Here is a 17,066-nt window from a genome sequence, read left to right on the forward strand (position 1 = left end):
TGTTTGGGGACTACAGTTCCCACCATCCCCGACCACTGGTCCTGTTAGCTAGGGATGGTGGAAGTTGTAGTCCCAAAACATCTTGGGGGTGCCTGAGCTATAACGTGTCTATGTGTCTTTGACAAAGGAAAAGTTTCACCTGTGCCTCTGGAAAGTGCTTAATATGCCCTATGCTCATAATAAACAAGGCTGTGAGTTCACAAGGTTTCTCCCTTTCATATAGATTATCCTCAGAGCATTCATCACTTGCCATGTCCATATGGCGCTCTCCTCTTTCTCAAAATTTTACACTACAGGAGAAATGAAATTTAGGGATGGTGGGAATTATAGTCTCAAAACATCTGGAGTGCCAAGCTTGAGGAAGCCTGCTATAGGCTATCAACTACTGTCAGAATTTAGAAACATAGGAAGCTGCTTGAGTCAGACTTTTGGTCCATCTAGCTCACTTTTGTCTAAACTGACTGGCAGTAGCTCTCCGGGTTTCAAACTGGGAACATGCCCAATTCTATCTGGAGGTTCCAGGGACTGAATCTGGAACCTTCTGCAGGCAAGGCAGATGCTAAATCACCGAACTGCAGCATTTCCCCTGTTGTCAAATATTAAACCTTAACAATTTTCAAACATCAGGTCTTGTTGGATGACAGCTGCCAATTAAGGTGAAAAACCACAATACTATTTCACATCAGACAATACTATTGCATACTGAATACAATTTCACATCAGCTATCAATACAAATACTTATACCGACACATGATAACTGACCAAACTGTCAAATGGTAATGATCACTCCATATCATGCCGCGAATACATGAAAATGCTTTACGATTCCATGTGAGCTAGGGAATAATGAATTCAAATACTAAAGCAAAATGGCAAATATTGAAATCAGATATTATTAGATGTAAAACGCAGGCATCAATTATCAAAATGTACAGAGCATGCTGGAGAATATTTAGCACCCAAATATACACAGAAGAATTTTGGGGAACAAATTAATGTCAACTCTATATGAATATGGTTCTCTCACACATTTTAAGAATAATGCAGCCTACGAATGAGGGCAAGCATGATTGTATGGGTAACTGAAATTATTTCTGCTGTTGATCTGCAATGCTCCAAAATGGGGCAAGGCTATTTTTTTTATAAAGTTACAGTTATGTCGATAAACGTCTTCACTTAAGAAAAGAACAGATGGCCCAGTCTGAAGCTTTTCCTATTCTCAGATTTCTAACATTATCTTATACTACTGTCTGAGCTTGTTAGGGTCACAGGAAGAGGAAAGGGTTTTCTCATCACACAAATGCTTGGTTACATCTGGATAAGAAATTCCCATCTTTGAGGCCCATCGGAGGTGCCTCACTGTCACCCACTGCTTTTTGAAATCCTGGTGTAAAACAGAGAGAGAGAGAGAGAGAGAGAGAGAGAGAGAGAGAAGGAAGGAAGGAAGGAAGGAAGGAAGGAAGGAAGGAAGGAAGGAAAGAAAGAAAGAAAGAAAGAAAGAAAGAAAGAAAGAAAGAAAGAAAGAAAGAAAGAAAGAAAGAAAGAAAGAAAGAAAAGCAATCTACAAAAGCTCACCCCTACATTTCATCTGAATGAAGTCCAGCTGATGAATTGACTGCAGCAATGGCTCGCTATCCAGAGTGAGATCAAATTCAGCAGATACTTTGGGTTCCAGAGCTCCTTTGACCCACTGCTCCTGAGACACTTGAACACGTTTGATTAAAGCATCTGAAATCTGAAAGGGAAACATTTAATCCCCAAGCTATAGAATAATCATTTAAAATTTATCATGACTCAAGCAAATTGTGGGTACAGGTGCTCTATATAGGCCACTCTAGGGCTGGCCCAGAATTGTGTCCTCAGCATTTGTTGTAGCCACCAAGTCTTGAAACAGCGTGTGGCAATTCTTTTTGCCTGTGTACTCTGGATGGAACAATCCATTATGAGAAAAACATGGGAGAGATTAAACGAATGCATATGGACCAGTCTCAGAGGAGTCCACTTATCCCTGGCTTCTGCCATTAAAATGGATGGAGTATCCCATGTTTCAATGCGCAAGACCTGTGCATGTATCGGAGGGCACTTCCAGATTCTCTCTATCTTTGAGTGGGATTCAGTCACACATTGGAAAATTCCAGTTGCACAATTCCAGTTGATTGGGAGGTCTTGTGCAAGAAATCTGCTCCTGCAAGTTATGGAATTTTTGTGATAAGGAAAGTGGTTGGGGAAGATGCATTGGAAAGTTTGGGCTGACGCTTGATGCAACATTGTCTAACCTCTCTCTGAACAAATTAGGGTAAGTGCTCACTAAATTTTCAGCATCTTCTAACCTGCTTCCAAACAAATCAGGATGAATGCTTAATGAGTGAGCACACGTGGGGCTTCAGAAGTACAATACTTCATTATTTTTTCTCATTAATCACAACATTAAGAGGCAACATACCTGTAAAAATCCAGAAGGGTCATTTTCTTTGATTACTTCAAGACAATATTCCATAAGCCCTGTAGACTGGCGGAGTTTCATAGTACAGTGGTTTATCTGGTCCCAAACAACCTGGGGAGGGGGAAATTCCACATATAGTAGATAATCCTCTGGGCTTTCACTGAATTAAATAACTTATTTTGGAAGCAACAGCAGGAAAGCAAAGGCTCTTGCAGCCATATGGACACCACCTCATCTGCATCAGTGCCACTTAGTTGTCATTACTTAGCCCTAGTTCTTTATAAGAATTTCATCATAATTTTAATGGTGCTAAGTAATTTGGATAATTCATACTTAAGACAATCCATTAAAGAAATTAAAAATAAAATACATATAAAAAATGGAAGTTCTCTGCTTAGAGACAATATACCTCTGATTACCACAGACTGGAAACAAAGAGGGTGTGGCTATCTCTAGCATGCCCTAGTTGTAAGGTTTAAAGGGGCATTGACCAGCCACCATTGGATACGGATAAGCCAACTCGATGTATCTTTTCTTTATCTATCCTGGTGTAAGCCTGGTTGCAGTAGCAATGGGGAATGGCCAGGCAGCATTTTCAGGGAAGCATCAGCAGACACAGTAAAGGGTGAACACACTGGTTTTCTCCACAGCCACCAACCTTCTCCTATAATGTTCTGCATGTCCTTGACTTTATGTTATCACATAAATGTGGTTTTAGAGTTCATTTGCCATGATAACATACAGTTTGGCCCTCATTCAAATGGGGCTTGATCTTGGGGCAGTAGTATCTCCAAGATGGTATCTCAAATAAGCCTACGCATTTATGGGTGTTGTCAAATGAAACTTTCACTCACCTTTAACTTGTGTTCACGCTCTTTGGTAACTTTTGTGAGCAGTTTTGCCTTCTGACGAGTCAAAGCGTCAACCAAGGCATCACACTGAGCCACCAGACAGGCTTCATAGTCCAAGCCATTTTCCTTGAAGACAAAAAACAAAAACAAAAACCATTTCCTTCTACAACTGAAAGCCTGTTTTACTCAATGCATTGCCAGTGTTTCATCTTCCTGGGGATGTTTTTTTTTAAAAAAAATGAGGATTTGGCAGCATGCTGTTTGTGTAATTCATTACAAGTTGTGATGTTAATAGCAGCTTGTTGTAAAAGTTCTGTGGGGATGCTATCAAGATGGTTATGCTGGAACATTGAAAAAGTCTAAATCTTTAGCATATTTAATTTTTTGCAGTTCTGGGAAATGTTACTATAAAATGCTTCGGCATCATGGGGAGGATATGCACAACTCCCATTCATTTCAATGGGACTTGCTTCATAGAGAGTTTGTGGTAGACTGTCCCCACCATCTCCAAATTTGTTTTCAAAGGTGTCATTGCAATCTGAAATTCATTTGTAGCTGCACAGTGTACAAGCGGAAAATAATTCAGTTTGAAACAAAACAGCTGACAATAAATGTATTGTTTTAGTACATGGGCATGTGTATTACTGTAAAGTCATGGTGAAAGAAACACGTAGCTTCAATTCTACTGAGCCTGACTGAAGTCTTAGGGACTTATGCCTCAGTAAGTATGAACAGCATTCCAGCTTTGTAAAATCAAAATAATAGTTTCTTCTCCAGAGCTCTTCATTAGGTTAGATGGTAAACATAACAATTGTGTATGTGTTAGGTATGTGTGCCTGTGTGAACAGGATTTAAATTTTTTTATTTGGCTGATGTTATTGGATTAACATTTTACAAAGTTGACCAAATAAGCAACTTCTAAAAAGCAAAGTGGGGCAGGATTGGAACCAAAGGAACTTTTATAAACCAAACCAACACCCAGATTCTACACACAGTTACCTGGAAGCAAATGCCCATTGGTTTCAAAAGTGTTTACTTCTAAATAGGTGTGCATAGGAGTGCGCCCTAAAATAATGCAGTTTTATTTCTTTATTCTTTTTGCAAAAGAAGCCTATACCTCCAAGATTAATTCAAAAGATATATATGGCAACAAACAGCACAAAATCCACAATAAAATTACATTAATAACCTAGCACAAAATGCATCAATAATCAGTAGATCAGAATTATAGATACATAGATATAGTTGGATCACCATTCAGGAACTGCCTGGGTAAACACATGAGTATTAAGCAGGTACATAAATGCCAATACTGTAGGTGCTGTAGGATTGTCAGTACTGATGTTCATTGGAAGCTTGAATTGATTATCATTGCAATCTATTTAAACGGTGATCGCTATAATTTGTTCTTTCAATGCATTTGGGACACAACCTAGCACAGAGTTCCGTGTTGTGCTGGATCGTGACACATAGCATCTGTTTCAAGTTAGCCATATAATCCTATTAAAATAAAACAAAAACTACAAAGCATGCTTAATAACTGCCTGTTTGGTTACTACAGTTTGATATAAAATCCAAAAGAGCTAGAATTCGTAATTATTACCTGTATCTGCTGTAGTATATTTTTCAGCTGAACCAGAAATTCCTTTGCTTCCTTTGCTTTATCTGAAATGCCATTTAAAGCCTGAGACAGTTGTGCCTGTAAGGGGGGAAAAAGCCCAGTGACGCCAAGTGTAAAATAGATAATCTTTATTCTTTACAAGTTATGCCTAAAATAGTTACTATATATCTCAAGCATTTTAGTGCTTGCTATCATTGGGTTTTTATTGATAGGAGAGAGAAAATGAACCCCTTAAAGTAGTGGGCAAGTTATGTGTCTAATCAAGAAAGATTGCCTTTATGAACTCTCTTCCCTCTTTTCAACTCCTTTCATTATGAACTCTTTTGGTCCCCTAGCCACTATAAAGGGCTCTTTTTACATGCTTAGGCTGCGATCCTGTGCACATGTACCCGGGAAGCAGCTCTGCTGTACACAGTAGGATTTACTTCCAACTGCACAAAAATGTGTGTGCAGAGTCATTCTTAACAGAATTTTGCAAACTGTTGCTTTTCCTTTCAGGATTATAACATATGGGATTATTAATCTGTACTGACTTGCTTTCTCATGAGAAAAGCACTAATATAGACTCAGTAGTGGGGTGGGGTGGGGTGGAGCTGCTGAGCGGCCACCCTTCTGACACCCTTCAGGTGTTGCTGCTGCTTATCTAGATGTGGCTGGGGCAAGGCAGGGTGATGGCGAGGTTGGGACTGCAAAAGTCCCCTGGCAGAATAGTTGATATCAATCCAGCATGCCTGCTGGTGCAGCTGCATGACCCAAACCTCACTGCTGCCCTGCCCTAGTTTCTTCCCTCCTCTCCAAAGCCACCCCTTACTCACCATATTCACCGCTCCCCGCCTTACCCATCTCTAAAGACATCACACCCACTCACTGTATGCCTTGCCAAAGCTAAGCCTCCCTTTACAACTCGCCTAAGCGATTCCATCTCTAGACCTCGCCAAACTTTCCACTTGTTGACCAGGGCCACCTGCCTGCATGCTTCAGCTGCCCAGCCACTTGCTTGCATCCATCTCCGGGGGGGGGGGCAGTTAACAACAGCAACAACACGTGCAAACATCAAATCAATTCAAATCCAGGAGAGATACAAACTAGAATAAAGATTTTAAAAGGCGTGTTGCAAGAGGAAAGCCTTTGGCAGGCTACAAAAATGCAGTGGATATGACACCTGCCTTATGCACAGGGTAGATGCCCAAAGGGTAGATGCCTCCACACTAAAGGCTATCCAAACCCTTGTAAACTAACATGCAGCCCACAAGTTCCTTCACGATAATGGAAAGAAGCTAAATTGCCATGTTGTAAATGCCATTGACTAAAGCCATTAAGAATTCCTGACTCTGGCTATTTTCCCAAGATTTTTCTTAACCACTTGTCCCAGAATCTGTCAATAGCATAGCATACAAGGACAGGTTCCTTATTGATTTTACAAATAAGCATTAATCCTACTATTCCTTCTCAGATAAAAGTTCATTGTTTATTCTCTATGTAATAGCAGCAGCAGATTAATATTGATCTTCCCTCACCTGATCTGGTTGCTGACTGAAGCTTACAAATTGCTGAGAATGGGAAGTTTCAGGACTTTAGAGGCCCACATTCTAAAACAGAGAGATTAATTCCTAAGCCCACGGAGGGGCTGGTTCACAAACTGAAATGGGTAGCCTCACCCAAATGCAATTCCTCCCAGAACAGCTGCTTTGGATAAGCCCAGCCTACAACTAGCCCAGCATTCTTCTTCCAACAGAAGCTTCTAGGATGACAAGCAAGGCATGAAGTCGTGGCATCCCATTGTCTGTCCAGGGCAAATCCTGCCAATAACCAGTAACTACTTATTTCTATGACCTGGCAATTCCTCCCCCCAGTTATGTGCACATCCACTTCCCCTTAACCTGATACTCCTGGACTGAATTCTGGGTAAATCTACTCCTCCATTAACACTATTCAATGACTGAATATGATTTACTGGGTTAAGTTGTGGGTATGCAGCATTAGAAGTTTGCCGGGTGCCAGGCACATTTTGCTCCTGGCTATCAGTCACCTGTGACAAAGTGAAGATGCCTGGATGCCAGGATGGCGCCTGATGTCTCCACCATCTGGAGGTGCATGCCTGGGGATCCTGGGATCTTGACTGTTTTCACAAATTAGCAACACATCCTGTAGAATTCCACCCATTATATTGTATCTGCACAATCAGAATGAATTCCAGAAACTAAAAAGTTGTATTGATATAACTTTTGAGCCATCTGGCCCCAAAATTGGCAACTAGGTACATATTCCGTGTTGGTGACGGTAACCCTGGTTTAAGGAGACATTTGGGGCCTAGCTTACTGTATATATCTAAGGTTCTAACACTGCTTACTTCTCTCAAACTACTCAAGAACTCAAAAAGCATTGGGTTATAATTAAATTGGTATTTGCACTTTTATTTGACTTTTATTGGACCAACTTCATTTTTACTGGACCAGCTTCTTAACTTTTAATTAGATGCTGCCTTCTTGTTGTACAGTATAGCTAAATTAGAACTCAAGTGCTATGTTCTTCCTCTGTTGTGATATAATTATATTATATACATAAAGTATATGGGAAAACTGCACACACCCAGATGTGTTTGCTATTGTTTGGTATTTTCTGCTGTACAATGCTGTATCCCCATCCTCATCCATTTTTCTAGGGATAGCACTCCTTATTTCATGAGAGGAGGGGGGGAAAGTCCTAGTTTCCCCAGGTCTAAAAAGTAACATGAACAAATATATTTGTTCTCCACCAAACTGCACAAGGGACTGGAACAAAGAAAGCTGCCTTCTACTGTCTGCCCATCTAGTTAATTAATATATGCTACACTGACCTGGAGATGGCAATAAACTCAAAACAACCAGCACAAAACCCCAAGGTGGAATTCAACATTGTGTTATTACAACCATTCAATCAATGCAAGTATTTCTGCTTGCCCAACTAAACCATCTCCTCTTTCACTTCCCCTGTGCAATGTACTGGGAGTTCTCTCAACCTTCCCATAACCAACTGGGGGGCAAGGGAGCAGTGGGAGAAGAGGACAGAAAGCCCCAGTTGCCCTGGCAGGACTCCTTGCTTTGGCTCCTGCTGGTGCAACTGCTTAATTGAATCTGGTCCCTGTTATCAAAACCAGCACAATAAAATACTATATACAGCACAGAACTAAAACAGCCATCAAACCAACTCATCAAAGCTGCCAACCATAACACAGGAACTTAAAACCAAATCTTAAAAGGCCTGGATGAACAGACAAGTCTTAATCTGCCACCCAAAAGACAGCAATGTTGGTGTCTTGGCTAGCTGCAACATGGTACACACAATAAAAAGTAGCATTTGGGAGGAGTCACCAACAATTTAAATTACACCTTGAGTAGCAGTTGATAAGAACCAGTATTTTCAATGGTGTGGGGTGAAATGCTTTATTGATCGATGCACCGTTTCAAATAATCACTCAACTTAATTATAAAACTATGAGCAAGAAGACAGTGTAACTTGTAGGTAAAAGGTAAAGGTAAAGGGACCCCTGACCATTAGGTCCAGTTGTGACTGACTCTGGGGTTGCGGTGCTCATCTCGCGTTATTGGCCAAGGGAGCCGGCGTACAGCTTCCAGGTCATGTGGCCAGCATGACAAAGACGCTTCTGGCGAACCAGAGCAGCACACGGAAACGCCGGCCTTCTGATCGGCAAGCCCTAGGCTCTGTGGTTTAACCCACAGCGCCACCCGCGTCCCTGTACTTGTAGGTACAGTGCTTTTATTTCTCTTTGCGTCAAGTTTCCCCTAATGCTGTTTCATCCTTTTTGTTGTAAATACTGGAAAAGAAAATAAGTACACAATTAACTAATTTTTGTGATAATAGTGATTATCTTGTGCTCCTATAAGTGTTAATTATCGTAGTGCAATATCCTTGGCAGGATGTAAATGTGACGTCAGGGAGCCAACATCCTCACTGACTGTTCTCTTCCAAGCGAATAGCATGTTAAAGCCACATATTTAAAACTGGCTGCAGCAGGATATTTGCTTGCTGCAATTTTCCATAATTTACAGCCTCCTGAGCCCCATAATAGTGGCTAAATCATAAATCAAAGTGCCATGGGCTGAATTGGACTGCACATTTCATCAGGTTTTATGAGTTCCTGCATGGATAAGGCTGTGGGAGGAGGTGGAGAGGGTTCACCCATCATGAGCATATGCTACTTGCAACTATTTTGCAAACTGATTCCTCCTCCTGCCCATATGTCTAGGAAGCCAGCCTTTTTGTCATGCTTAAATCATCTTTTGAATAATCTGGGGAGCCATTTAGCAAGCAGAAATAGTGCAATGTCTCCACATGGCGCAGTTCAAAACAGCTCCAGTTTACCTATGATGATTTAAATAGTAGGTGGGCAGTCTAAATGATCAAGGGAAATTATTTTGACTCTTCCAATTTATTGAACAAATACCTTGCCCCACAGGCACCCTGGCTATGTAGCCTCCCACCCACTTTTGCACACTGTAGTCTGAATAATGTAGACTATGCAGTTAAGAGTTTTGGGGTAAAGTGGATTCTGACCAGGAAGACCAAGTCAGAGAAGATCATGGGTTCTTTAACTATGGCATGGGAACCCACAGTGCTCCATGGTGACCTTCCTGGTGGTGATCCCCAAGATCATACTAAAAATAACAGAGGCAAATGTTGAAAGGGCCAGATAAGTCCTTCAGTTTCTGAAGAGGAATAGTTCCAGTCTTAAAAATAAACTGAAAAGCAGCTGCTTCTGCTTCTTTAACAGTGCAAGTGGTTGCTGTAGAGAGGCCAACCAACTGGGTAGAAAAAAATAGTCAACGGGTGTTGTTAAGTATTGAGCTACATGAGGCAGAAATCTTCACTCACTACTGGAGTTCCTACTTAATTCATTTAAGAAATTGATTCAAACATTTGGGAAGGTCATATGCCACAATCCTCAGGGGACTGAATCACCTCAGAATATATGAAGCAGATGTATTTTTGAATGCGACTAAATAAAAATCTCCCTGCCCAATGTTACCACATGAGAGAAAAGAATAGAATAGCAGCATTCAAGCCATCCCACAGGAACATAAATGTCACAGTTCCCTGAGAGCTCTGATGTATAAATGTACAATGTATGCATTATTTAATAACAGAAAGCGCTTCACCCAAGTGCAATGTGAATAATCGATAAATACTTTGTAGGCCTTTATTTTCAGCAAGGATGAATGGACATAATTGGCTTTCAGTTCAATCTCAAGAGCTTCATGTTCTACTCAATAGTAAAGAAAATACAACTGTATTTAATAGAAATAATACAAATGCCATGCTCTATCTATGAGATCTATGTCCTGTGATATCAAAACTGAAATGAATTGGTATAAACCCTAAAACTTTATTGAATGGCTGATAGTTGAATGCATAGTAAATAGTAAATAAAAAGAAGGAAGCAGAAGGGAATACTTGATTACACATATTCACCTATCTAGGATTCTTTATTCCCATAATTTAAGAGCCAAGAAAATAGCATTTTATCCTGCAACTTTACTACAGCTTGGTTTTTCAACAGACTTGTAGAATGGAAATGAAATCCAGAGTAGTGGTGTGTCAACAAAAATTGCATTAATTTTTTTTTAAAAAAATGTTGCCGGAAACCTACAAGGAAAATTTCCATATTCTCCTCCCTCACTCTGAATAAACACCTATTGCTTTTCTTAGCAAACATCCCCCCAAAACCAAATTACAATGAATACATTCCTACTATAACACTTAGTTGTTTCAGGATGGTCACTCTGAACTATTCTGCTGCTGCAAAGTGGTTTATAAAGCTGTTAGTAGAAGTTTCCCGAGGGTGGAAAGCATAGGCAAGTTGCACAGCAGATTAGTAAGAGCTGTCTAGTCAGGTTGGTATAGCTAACATAATTTTATTTCTCTCTCACCAAGGTGGCCTTGAGGAAGTCACTATCCATTAGCCCCATCATAGGAAGGTGCTGGATTTCAACTCCCATTCTCTTCAACCAGGCCTTTGGCTGATTACATCTGATACCCTTTTAAATGTGTTGTGGGAGCGGATGGGGAGGGGACGAGGGTTATTGGTTTGTTTGTGTTCTTGTTTTTATTATTTATTTCGTGAGCTTTTTTTATTTTTCTTGTGAGAGATCCAAAAGAAGATACAGGGTAGTATACAAATTTAGTAAATAAATAAATCCCTGGCTTTTTGCTATGCTGACCAGAGCTGATGGGAATCCAACAACATCTGGTCATCTATAAGTTTCCTACCTTTTTTTGCCCATTGTTCTTCATCTTTAGAATGGGAGAAAGGGTTGTTAGAAAGGCAAACACAATGGAGATAGTACAGAACCTTGCAACTTTGAATATTTTTTCTACTGTAATGCTTGGGAAAGAACCTTGAAGGAGATCTTGGGATGCACTCGAAGTTCACTTCATGTAGTTCAGCTGACCCTCAATACACTTTAAAAACTGGTTCATACAGCAATTAGGACCATTATACAGAACAGCAGCAAATTTCTAAAAGGAGAAGTAGCTGAGCTCTATTCAGCCTGGATTCAAGACATGTTGTGCTGCAGTGACCCTGCTCCCTAGGGTTGGGTTTACTCAATGGTGGTGGGAAAGACGGGCACCCTGCTGTTTAAAACCTGTACATATACATTACTGGCATTCAAAAAAAAATATCCACCTGAGGGTGAAATAAATACCTGCTAAAAGTGATTTATAGGTTGGGCCTTCACCACTCTTTCAGTGCCAATTTATCTATAGCGTTGGGATTCTCATCTGCTGTAGCGATTGCCAGTTCAGTACTAGAGGGCGGTAATGGCTCCTTACGAAAGAACGGGGAGTCAATGGCCGGCTGTGATCTGGCGTGACACGCTCCAGCCTTTGCCAGCAGGCGGTGCAGGCGAGCGAGATGTGGAGCAAAGATCAGGACCTCTCCTTGCCTTACCTTGTGCTGCTTCCACATGGCCCCCAAAGCCTTCACCTCGTGCTTGGCGTGCTTGCCTTCTTCCAGGCACTGATAGCAGACGGGACTCCGGCACGTCGCGCAGTACATGCTGTAGTTCTCCAGCTCGTGATCCGCGCAGGTCGGGGGCTTGCGGGCAGCCCCGGGCGCTTTGCTGCCCCCGCCGCCACTAGCTGCTCCGCCGCTCGCTCCGCCCGGGGCTCCCTGCTGGCTGGGCGGAGGGACCAAGCGGTGCTTGGCAAAGGGCCCCCGGGACGGGTGGCACTTGACCTGGCAAGAGGCGCAGTAGAGCACCTCGCATTGCTCGCACATAACGGCGGCCGGCTCGGGGGGGCTGCGGTCGCACAGCTGGCACTTGGCGGCGGCCGAGGCGGCGACCCGGCCCTGCTGGTAGCGCTGCACGATGGCCTCCAGGAGCCGGTTGCGCTGGAAGCCGCGTAGGCCGCGATGGTCCAGCGAGGCGCTGCGATGGCATTGCGGGCAGGTCAGCGAGGAGCTGGTGCCTCCACCCCGAGAGGCTACCGCCGCCGAGGAGGAGCCCGGAGGAGGCGGCACCAGGGGCAGAACCCGCACCCCGTTGGGAGACTTAAGGCTCGGGGTGTAGGAGCCGTAGCCGCTGTCGGTCTCGCTGTGCAGGCTCAGCTTGTCCGCATGATCCACGCCGCCTCCGCCGCCCCCTCCACCTGCTCCGCTCCCCCCTCCGGCCCCGCAGTCGTAGTCGAGAGAGGCTGGTCCGGAGGCCCCGGCCCCGGCCCCCGGCGCTGCCGCAGGGCCCCGGGGGTGCAGCATGGCGGGCAGGTGCTGCTCGGTCTCTGGCGTCTGCACGGCGATGGTTCGGGCGCAAGGCAGGCAGACATTGTGCGAGCAGGGCAAGATGATGGGCTCCCGAAACAGCGAGCCGCACACGGGACATTTCAGCTCCTCTTCCATGGCTGCGGGTGGCTTTGTGTCAAAACAGCGGGAGCGGGCTGGGATGGAACCGATCAGCGCAAATACAGCGGGGTGCAGTCAGCCTTATTGCTGCTCTTCCGGGAGCCCTTTCCCTCCATGTTCCACAGTAGCCGCTGTCTCTTCCTGCTGCTGTTCTTGCAGCTGGAAAGATGTCGGAGAGGAGTCAGCTTTCAGCACCACGGCATAATGGACAGCTTCTTGCTGAGCTGATGTTGCTGAGTTCAGCACCGCGGCGCGGATAGACAGCTTTGCCAGCTGTGTTGCTCTAGCTCGATTCAGCACCACGATGGAGTTGGACAGCTCCTTTGGATTGAGTTCAATAGCACTGATGGGGTTGGCCGGCTCTTCCTGATGTACAGCTGCTGAGTTCTACACGCATAGTGGAGCTGGAGGCGGGGGTCTTTTCCAGTCGCTGTAGCTGCTGCCGCAGCGGGACTGACCTTGCCTAGTTGCAGCCAAAGGGGTGGAAGACAGCTATTGTTTATTGCAAAGGAATTTCCTTGCCCTTGGTATATGCAGTTAGCATAGTAGTCGGCTAGCTGGAATTCGTGTTGCATAGATTAAAGGGGAGACAGAAGGGAAAAGAACCGTAAAGGGGGCGGGAATAGCTTTTTCAGCAAATAGGTGATCGCTTGCTATGTGACTGAAAGGAGAGAACGAGTTTTATTTAAAGGGAGATGTCTTTATACGATAAAAATCCATTATTTATAGACAGGATTGAACATAGTGGGGGTTTCTTTATCTCTAATAGCGTGCTTTCCCCCTGAGGGAAGACGGGGATGTTCAAATGAGGAAGCTTGAAAGAAGAGAGCAAGCTGCAAATATGTTTTCCTTTCCAGATCCTTTATCATGCCACAAATTCCAACCACAAAATATTGCACACTGTTAACTAGAAGAATGAAAAAGATTTTATTATTTTTATTATAGATGGTACACAGGCTGAATTGTGATTGGATAGTGGCATTCCACACACACACACACAAAAGATGATGTTGGAAGTAGAAAAAACCCCTGCACCACTCCACTAGCAACCGAATCCAAATTTGCTTCAAAAATAAATCAGAGTTGACAGCTGAGTGTTTTGTGACTTGGAAATAACCATCATTACAAGGATGCACTAGCAGTGGGAAATCCCATCTGTTTTTTCTTTGCTCTACATATGTTTAGGATAATAGAAAGATGGAATGCTAGAATAAAACAGGGATGATAAAAAGCCATTATTTTATGACTTGGAAGAGATTATAGTGGTTTGTAACCCAAGTAGCAATGGTATAGAAAATAAACTAGGTAGCTTGCTCCAAGACCCTTTTTAGTAATAAATAGTCTTACACTTTGCTTACTTACGTGTGTATGGATGTTTTACTTGAAACCAAGGGGAACAAAAGGTGAAAGAGCAGTGGATTACCAAGAAACAGCATAAAACCAGATTTGGCTGGAATGCTGTTGTAAATGCAACACATATTATTTCCCCTTTAAATCTGTTCCTCTACTACCCAGATCTGAGCTAGTGGCATATATGGCCAAAGAGGAAGGGCCAAAAAAGAGAAAAGAAGCAATATATGTTATAGAGGTGGGTTAATCATTAGTGCCTCGAAATGCAAAATAAATTATTTCAGTCCTGGAATCCAGCCAAAATACTAACTACAGTTAGTTAGCATGGCTTTCTCAATACAGTGGTACCTCGGTTTATGAACACAATTGGTTCCGGAAGTCTGTTCATAAACTGAAGCGTTCATAAACTGAAGCGAACTTTCCCATTGAAAGTAATGGAAAGTGAATTAATCCGTTCCAGACGGTCCGCAGAGTAAGCGTTCATAAACTGAAGCGAACTTTCCCATTGAAAGTAATGGAAAGTGGATTAATCCATTCCAGACGGGTCTGCGGAGTACTCAACCTGAAGCGTACTTAACCCGAAGCATGGGTGTAATTGGTTCCGGAAGTCTGTTCATAAACTGAAGCGTTCATAAACTGAAGCGAACTTTCCCATTGAAAGTAATGGAAAGTGAATTAATCCGTTCCAGATGGGTCTGCGGTGTTCGTAAACCGAAAATTCATAAATCGAGGTGTTCATAAACCGAGGTTCCACTGTACTTGGCCATCTCTCCACTGTCTTATTGATATTTCACCATGAGTATGTTCATGAAAAAAAAAGGGAGATTCTGAAGCTTCTAAGATCCAAAGGTGTTTTGAAGGTGTTGAAGCACTTCAGAATGTCCCAGAGTTTTCTTACGTATATGTATTATTAACTACAATCATTGCCATCACCATCACTCTGATTCAAAATGTTTCATAAGTTTAAGAAACAGCTTGTTGCGTGGTGCAGGGGCTATAGTCAGAAGGGAATTTTTGTAATGTCCACAGCATGTGGAGATCCTGTCCTATGGACCACTTGTGGAGATCCTGTCCTATGGACTTCTGTCCGGGGTATATTTTGATAACTGATGGGCCAATTGCTGGTTGACACAGAAAATGTCAACTCTGTTCATCCTACAACTTTAGTACCAGTTTAAGAGACATACAAACAGCAGGTGCCTGCACAATTACCTGAGCATAATACATTTAGCATATTCTCCTGTGCATGAGATCACAGAAAGATCTCGCACATTAATTTTGACATAGATGACATGATAGAATTTCCAGGTGAATTGTGCCTACCTTGGTTGCAGGAGGTGCCTACTTCAGTTAATTAGGGATGTCTAGCAATGTTCTCGAAGCTACGAACATGAGTTTGACCAAACTGTGGGAGGCAGTGGAAGACAGGGGTGCCTGGCGTGCTATGGTCCATGGGGTCACGAAGAGTCGGACACGACTAAACGACTAAACAACAACAACAAAACAAAGCAAAGCAATGTGTGTCCCAAGCAGCTTACTCAACTGGAGCCGACCACACAGAATTATTACTGTATGTTTAACACTATTCACATTTTTAACAATTTCAGTAAAATCCTCAGATGGTTATTAGAGTGGTTTCCAACTGTTTCACAGTATAAACTTGCTTATATCATTGTATTAACGGACCTACAAGAAACATGCCATTATGCTTGTTCTTTAATCATATTCTCATACAGGATCTAAGCTGTAAACTCATTGTTACATATAAAAGTTCCTGCTGCAAAACAGAGTTTCTTTCTACCTACAATTGTGTGGAAAAGGCAAGGTCTAATGTCTCATTCTGAAAGTAGCTATATTCTCTTACTTCCTGTGCAAACTTGCACTGGCAAATGAATGTAGAAAGATGGTGCAAGAGAGGCAGAGGTGAACTGCTCTGCCAAATTTGCTACTCATATGATGTTTCTGCCAATAACATAACTGCTATAGCAGGGAGCAATGGGACTATAAATATGGAAAAGTTACAGCTAATTGCACTTAGGAGGTAGAAGAAAAAGAGTAGGGGGGAAAAACAGAAATAATTTCTCACTCAAAAGCAGACTACAAAAGCTTGGGATGCAAGGAGAGCACCACTTACCTCTCCTTGCATTGTCTGAAATACCACCTTCCTCCTTGGAGAGAGCAATAGCCAACCTTCTTGGCAACAAGATTCAGCCAACAACAACTGATTCTCCCATTTCACCAGTTCTTCTTCTGAGAAACTTCTCTGAACCAGTTAATAAATGTGCTCTCACTACAAATCCAAACTCTGCCTGGCAGATCCCACGCAGATAGGATAGTGCCTAGGGCTAGGTTAATGCTAAAGGCAGATTGTGGGCCCTATAAATTAATATGGGACATGAGAAAGTTGCAAGGGATCGGATGGTCTCACTAAACGCCCGTAGGTTCTCTGGTGTTGAATTATGCTTGTTTGCTGGCTAATATGGGTTGTCTAACTTGACAAGGAGAACTTGACAAGGAGAAGGGGACGACAGAGGATGAGATGGTTGGACAGTGTTCTCGAAGCTACCAACATGAGTTTGACCAGACTGCGGCAGGCAGTGGAAGACAGGAGTGCCTGGCATGCTATGGTCCATGGGGTCACAAAGAATCGGACACGACTAAACGACTAAACAACAAAAACAAACTTGACAGAAGGTGGTCATCTTTGAAGAAATACTTCTGTTTGATCTTAAAATGATAACCCACCTTTATAACCTAGTCTACAGCATAGTCTACACAATAAATACAATCAAACTGTATTTCTCTAAGCCTCTGCTTTATCTAATGAGACACATCTGTCTTTTGGCAAGCAATATAGCATTGCACACCACCCCAATCTCCAAGCAGTGAGAGATCCCAAG

At 42.7% G+C, this 17,066-nt stretch overlaps 1 protein-coding gene across 10 annotated transcripts in view; it reads right to left on the bottom strand.

Moving 5' to 3' along the window:
* The window catches only part of TRIM67 (tripartite motif containing 67), a 32,068-nt gene extending 19,255 nt beyond the window's left edge, over positions 1-12,813 (bottom strand). For 5 of the 10 annotated variants that reach the window (XM_060272842.1, XM_060272841.1, XM_060272838.1 and 2 more), the window contains exons 1-6: positions 12,101-12,813; positions 11,866-12,052; positions 4,899-4,994; positions 3,299-3,421; positions 2,445-2,555; positions 1,583-1,736 (exon numbers count right to left, since the gene is read on the bottom strand). In XM_060272842.1, the coding sequence (XP_060128825.1) occupies positions 1,583-1,736; positions 2,445-2,555; positions 3,299-3,421; positions 4,899-4,994; positions 11,866-12,052; positions 12,101-12,813 (1,384 nt within the window). Of the gene's footprint in view, positions 1-1,576; positions 1,737-2,444; positions 2,556-3,298; positions 3,422-4,898; positions 4,995-11,865 lie in introns of all 10 variants that reach the window. The other 5 variants (XM_060272843.1, XM_060272840.1, XM_035108490.2 and 2 more) reach the window with 4 other exon arrangements.
* Positions 12,814-17,066: the final 4,253 nt, after the last annotated feature.

The sequence above is a fragment of the Zootoca vivipara genome, chromosome 3 (genome assembly GCF_963506605.1).
Source record: "Zootoca vivipara chromosome 3, rZooViv1.1, whole genome shotgun sequence".
In the NCBI taxonomy this organism is placed as follows: Eukaryota; Metazoa; Chordata; class Lepidosauria; order Squamata; family Lacertidae; genus Zootoca; species Zootoca vivipara.